Source organism: Salvelinus namaycush, unplaced genomic scaffold (genome assembly GCF_016432855.1).
Source record: "Salvelinus namaycush isolate Seneca unplaced genomic scaffold, SaNama_1.0 Scaffold1800, whole genome shotgun sequence".
In the NCBI taxonomy this organism is placed as follows: domain Eukaryota; kingdom Metazoa; phylum Chordata; class Actinopteri; order Salmoniformes; family Salmonidae; genus Salvelinus; species Salvelinus namaycush.
The window spans coordinates 28,994-35,782 of NW_024058565.1; the positions used below are offsets into that span (position 1 = coordinate 28,994).

Here is a 6,789-nt window from a genome sequence, read left to right on the forward strand (position 1 = left end):
TACACACCATTAAATAAGACCGAAAGCTGAACTTCTGAACTGGGTAGAAATAAAGAGGCGATGTGTCTTGAATCTCAGCGTAAATCGGGTTTATTCAAAGTGACAAGCTGGAAGATGTCTCAGTCTCACCTACTGTTTTCATACAGTTGAGGAGGCATGAGCTAATGATCACAGAGGAAACTTCAGTAACAGGTGATGCCTTCAGTGTTGTAGCCTGTTATATGAATGGACGTTTTATTTCTTCTTCCAATTCAATATAAAATATAATCAATTTTTGAACTGTATGGAAGCCTACTGGAACTGTGTTCCCGAGTCTGAGATGGAATATCTGGCTGATTGTCTGGAAAGTTTTATGAATGGAATGGAGGGAGGGAGGGGAAGGAGGGGAGAGGAATGGAGGGAGGGAGGGGAGAGTACACGACGGGGTGTAGGATTAATTCCAACCTCGATTAAACCTGAAATACTTCTGGTAAATAATTGTCAGTCCCATTTTAAATACTGTTTGGTATTGTAAGGAGTCAGTGAACATGTTCTCCCACACCGTTAACAGCTGTAGCCTATCAACCCCCACAGGTACGTTAGTGTTTTAAACGTCAACTTAAAATGTTATGTTAAAAGTAACCTAAAATGTTGATTAGAATTGAGAGCCATAAGTTAAGACCTACACGTTAATCATTTTAATATTTGAGTGTTTATAAGTAAAATGGAATCGTGCGTTTTAAAACAATTAAATAGAGCGCTGGTTTATTGAAAAGTTGATGATTATGGCGGATAAATCTGAGACAACGTCACTTTGACAAGTCCGCTAGAAAATATGACAGAATCAAGAATTTCAGATATGACATTTATTCAAACGTTTGACAATAGGCTTAAATAAAATATACACACACAATTCCTTCTACAAAAAGTACACAAAGTGGTCTGCAAAGAGGACTACTATTTAGGCTACATAACAAAACATATATCTGCAGAAGTAGTAGTAGAAGTGTTCTATTAAAAAAAAAAAAAAAAAAAAGATCTTCTGAAAGGCACAGTGACGTCATCCACGCAGTTCCATAAAGGCTGCAATATAAAGGAAACGAAAAGAGAACGTTAAATGTTTATTCCAAGGCAAGACCCTTCCAGGGCTCCAGTTGGGCATAAAACAAACAAAAGTTTGTCTTAATTATCCTCTTAAAATGCTAAAGTCGAACTTAGTTTCGACCCACTTTAAAAATCCGATTCAATCATAAGAAAGCCTATTTAAGACATTGCTTTTACACGTTGTTATTATGGGATGCATAACATGAATACTAATCGTGGTACTTGATGTACTCACTGAGTACTTTATACAAGTATGCCAAAAGGGTTGCATTATATTATCTACATATATCTGACATAATTAGGACGGGGCTTATAGCCTACTGCCTACACCTCGGTTCCTTCGCGGCTGTATATCAAATGATTAACACCGAAGTGGTTTGGGAGAGAGTTGGTGAGGCCTCCGCTGTGATTGTTCTGTGCCAATGTGTAGTAGTTCATTCTATTAGCTGTGGAGAGGTGAGTGGTATCAGAGTTCACTGGCGTGATTCGAGAGGGCGAGTATGAACCAAGTCCGGACATGTTTTCTCCGGTCTGATGAGGCGACAAATCTCCTATAACATGTCCTCCTGAACCAAAGTCCCCCCTGGCCCCCTCCCGGGTAGCGCCGTTGTTACTCCCCGCCAGCATCGTGTTCATAGTGGAGACAAAGTTGTTGTAACAGGGACTGTGTTCCACAGACGGGGACGGGGATGATTTGGGCTCGGAGGAACCAGGGGAGTTCTGGAGGCTGGGAGGGGATGAACTCATGATACTGGCCGTGTCGGAGAGCTTCAGGGCGGCAGTGTCTTCTGACTTCACAGCGTTGTTGGTGTCTCCTCCGTTCAAGTCAGCTCTTCTCTTTCTCTTTCTCCGGAAGTTGCCGTTATCGAACATTTTCTCACAGTTTGGGTCCAATGTCCAGTAATTTCCCTTTCCTATGAAGACAGGACACAATGTAAACAAACCTACAATGTAGGCCTAAACGATATATCAACGGTCATTATTGCTCTAGTCTACTGTCAGACACGTCTTACAAAATCAAATGGCAAAGGTATGACATTCCAAAAAATGACACGTTTAAATAGGTGCAAGATAATGATGAGTTATTTACAAGTACAACAGGTATTGTAACTTACCCGGATCATCGTCATCCCGGGCAACTTTCTTAAAACAGTCATTCAGTGACAGGTTGTGTCTGATTGAGTTCTGCCACCCAGCTTTGCTCTTCTTATAAAACGGGAAATTCTCTGCCACATACTGATAGATGTGACTCAGCGTCAACCGCTTGTCCCCGGCGCCCTGGATAGCCATAGCTATGAGCGCCGAGTAAGAGTACGGAGGCCTAACCATCTTGAAGAGTTCCTGCTGGCTGGAGATTGACAGCCATCCGAGGTCAGCTCCACCAAAGCCCGTAGGAGGGGGAAGGAACTGCCGCTGGTTCGCTCCGTATCCAGACTGTATGTACGATGCTCCATTCAATCCCGCCAGGTATGGAGACGAGTCGATGCTCGGGCCGTTTAGCCACAGGTACGGGTTGGTGGTCGGCGAGGTGTACTCACCGAGGCCGTAGCTTTGAGGATGTGCCGGCGGCCTCTGCGGGTGGTGACCATGATGGAGGTTTTGCTGGTGCTGGTACATGCTACCGAAGTTATCGCAGTACACCGCCATATCCAAGAGCTCCTGTGCGCTGTGGTGCTGAACGGGGCTAGTCTGCGCGTTGGATGGCTGCTGTCCAAAAGCGTTCATAATCCGTTCTAATCGAGTACGGTTCCTGCTATCTTCTTCTATCGTCAACAACATGCGGTTCCTTTCCCACCAGTCTGTTTCCGTCAGTCTCTCCTGGAGGACTGAAGGCTAGACCCAAGGGTTGGGAGGCGTATTTAAGCGCTCCGCCTGGAGCGTCGACAGGTAAACCCTGTGAAAGGAACTGTCTCGAGGGTGACTCCCCCTTTTCTGTCACGCTTCAGTCGAATTGTCTTCTCCGAATCTGTGCATCAATGGGAGCGATACTGGTGAGCGATAGCCCACTCATTAATGCCGTTTTAGGAGTTAACCTGGAGTAAGATAGGCTAAGTCATTTACCGCGCAAGTATAGCCTAGTAAGCATATGCAATAAAAATAGGTGTTTAGGTTACAAGTCAATAAAAACGGTTTGAACAGTTGGCCGACCATATTTCCACTTTTACGCACGGACACTTTTACAAATATATATCTTAAATAATAGTTTTATGAATATACCTTCAGAATTTCCATCTACAAAATGTAATTGAATCAAATATTATATATATTTTTAAATCAATTGTTTCTGTCAAATATAAGTTGTAAATTTAAGTAGCCTTTGCGTTTTGGTGAACAGTAGGATACACTCTTAGAACAAAAGGTTCGGTTTAGAACCAACATTTTGGTTCAGTGAAGAAGAACATCTAACTATATTACGGTTCTGATCAAAGAACCCTACGAAAGGGTTATTCTCTATAGAACCTTTAGAGGTGTTCTATATGAAGCAAGCAATTTACGCCTTTTTCCTCTAAGAGTGTCGGGTAAAAAACAATGTAATTATTTTATGGTTCAACAAGCACTCCTGGCTTCCATGCATGACACAGTAAAACATAAACCAAGTTAGGCTCTTACAACATGCATATACCGTGTACTATACGGCTGTGTGTGTTTAGACCACGCGATCTCTGCAACGGATTAGTTGACAATAAACATGGCTTATGTGTTACACGTGTGACATAGCAACACAGCACCCGGCAATATGAGGGTTTCCCGCGTCGCTGGACCGCTGCTACTGTCATTTCATTTTAGTCATTTATTTATTGGGTGGGTTATTAAAATGTGTAATTGTGTAATTATAATTACTTTGTCCAAACACGCTTATTCACTTTTTTTGTTTTTGTTATGAAATGTAGACTCGGTTTATAAAGGCCGCAATAGAATGATTTAAGAGTTTAATACGTCGTATTTAAATTTAAAAATAAAAAATGCACTCTTTGGGAAATGTTTTATATTAAATAATTATCCAACACAATGTTTTATTTTTTTTATTTTAGAAAAATCTACCGGTAGGCCTATATTTTATTGTATTTATTTCACCTTTATTTAACCAGGTAGGCAAGTTGAGAACACGTTCATATCAGACCAACAGACTTTGTTTCAACGCATTTCATCAAAATCACAGACACATTTGCAGAAACTTTCAGACCTCAATGGACAATCAATATTTCTCCTAAAAAAAAAAGACATGATTGCCACCAGAGGACAAGCTCTAATGATCATTTACAATAGCATGGGCCACTATATAAGATACATTTTGATTGACAAAAGCACACGAGTAAAATGACCAGCCTACAATGCAATAAAACTAATTCAGGAACACCGAGGGATAAAATATAAACCACACGATCTGTTTGTCAACTGAAGAAAATATTCCACTTTTTATTAGTTTAATGTTAAATTATAATTAATTATGTAGTAAAATAAAATACGGGACAGTGCTAAAAGTTACAGAGTTACAAAATTACATGTTTGGTTTTAAATATCGCAATAGGATTATTTAGTTATTTGGTGAGTTATTGTGAGCGCTGTAGTGCAGGCTCTACTCTAACGTCCAAAATGTTCCATACGAATAAAGAGTGGGGGGGGGGGGGGGGGGGGGTTCATTCCAAAAATGTACGTTGTAACAGTTTATTTGTGCAAAGTAGGATTTTGGCTCCAATAAAAAAAAAGGTTTCTAAAAGTTGTCCATGAGTTTGTTTCGTGTTGTTTTCAAATGCTGCCATCCTCCGGTCTCTTTCGACAGAGACAGAGACAGACTAGATATATACGGGTACTTTTCATCCGCTGCTAGAGCAGTCTCAGTGTAACAATGTGTACACTCCCTGACCGGGATCACTTCAATAGTATTTTACAACTGAATAGGGTCCAGAGGGATCCTAATCTAGGACTTCCAATTGGATGGCTTCTTAGACAAGGACTATGTGAATCAGCCTACATAAATGGTCAGCATTTGACCCTCCGATTGTTTTGATACCAGGTAATAAACGGTTACGTTAATACACGGTTACGTTAATAAACGGTAGCATACTATGTGCGAGGATCATACATGGCTTCAAATGTGCCATATAGATATCGAGTGATAAGTAGGCCCATGCTACTGTTTGTTTATTATCTATAAATAGTCACTTTAATAACTCTACCTAAATGTACATATTACCTCAATTACCTCGACTAACCGGTTCCCCCGCACATTGACTCTGTACCGGTACCCCCCTGTATATAATCTCGCTATTGTTATGTTACTGCTGCTCTTTAACTATTTGTTACTTTTATTTATTTTCTTTTTTTAAGGTATTTTTCTTAAAACTGTATTGTTGGTTCAGGGTTTGTAAGTAAGCATTTCACTGTAAGGTCTACTACACCTGTTGTATTCAGCATTTCACTGTAAGGTCTACTACACCTGTTGTATTCAGCAGTTCACTGTAAGGTCTACTACACCTGTTGTATTCAGCATTTCACTGTAAGGTCTACCTACACCTGTTGTATTCAGCATTTCACTGTGAGGTCTACTACACCTGTTGTATTCAGCATTTCACTGTAAGGTCTACTACACCTGTTGTATTCAGCATTTCACTGTAAGGTCTACTATACCTGTTGTATTCAGCATTTCACTGTGAGGTCTACGACACCTGTTGTATTCAGCATTTCACTGTGAGGTCTACTACACCTGTTGTATTCAGCATTTCACTGTGAGGTCTACTACACCTGTTGTATTCAGCATTTCACTGTGAGGTCTACTACACCTGTTGTATTCAGCATTTCACTGTAAGGTCTACTACACCTGTTGTATTCAGCATTTCACTGTAAGGTCTACTACACCTGTTGTATTCAGCATTTCACTGTAAGGTCTACTACACCTGTTGTATTCAGCATTTCACTGTAAGGTCTACACCTGTTGTATTCAGCATTTCACTGTAAGGTCTACTACACCTGTTGTATTCAGCATTTCACTGTAAGGTCTACTACACCTGTTGTATTCAGCATTTCACTGTAAGGTCTACTACACCTGTTGTATTCAGCATTTCACTGTAAGGTCTACTACACCTGTTGTATTCAGCATTTCACTGTAAGGTCTACACCTGTTGTATTCAGCATTTCACTGTAAGGTCTACTACACCTGTTGTATTCAGCATTTCACTGTAAGGTCTACTACACCTGTTGTATTCAGCATTTCACTGTAAGGTCTACACCTGTTGTATTCAGCATTTCACTGTAAGGTCTACTACACCTGTTGTATTCAGCATTTCACTGTAAGGTCTACACCTGTTGTATTCAGCATTTCACTGTAAGGTCTACTACACCTGTTGTATTCAGCATTTCACTGTAAGGTCTACTAAACCTGTTGTATTCAGCATTTCACTGTAAGGTCTACTACACCTGTTGTATTCAGCATTTCACTGTAAGGTCTACACCTGTTGTATTCAGCATTTCACTGTAAGGTCTACTACACCTGTTGTATTCAGCATTTCACTGTAAGGTCTACTACACCTGTTGTATTCAGCATTTCACTGTAAGGTCTACACCTGTTGTATTCAGCATTTCACTGTAAGGTCTACTACACCTGTTGTATTCAGCATTTCACTGTAAGGTCTACTACACCTGTTGTATTCAGCATTTCACTGTAAGGTCTACTACACCTGTTGTATTCAGCATTTCACTGTAAGGTCT

At 40.5% G+C, this 6,789-nt stretch overlaps 1 protein-coding gene across 1 annotated transcript; it reads right to left on the reverse strand.

The window, feature by feature from the left end:
* Positions 1-1,407: 1,407 nt before the first annotated feature.
* On the reverse strand, positions 1,408-2,808 carry foxi1 (forkhead box i1). The gene is made up of 2 exons (XM_038983653.1): positions 2,199-2,808; positions 1,408-1,997 (listed from the first exon to the last, which is right to left on the reverse strand). The coding sequence occupies exons 1-2, from the start codon at positions 2,806-2,808 to the stop codon at positions 1,408-1,410; spliced, it is 1,200 nt and encodes a 399-aa protein (XP_038839581.1).
* Between the last annotated feature and the right edge of the window lie 3,981 nt (positions 2,809-6,789).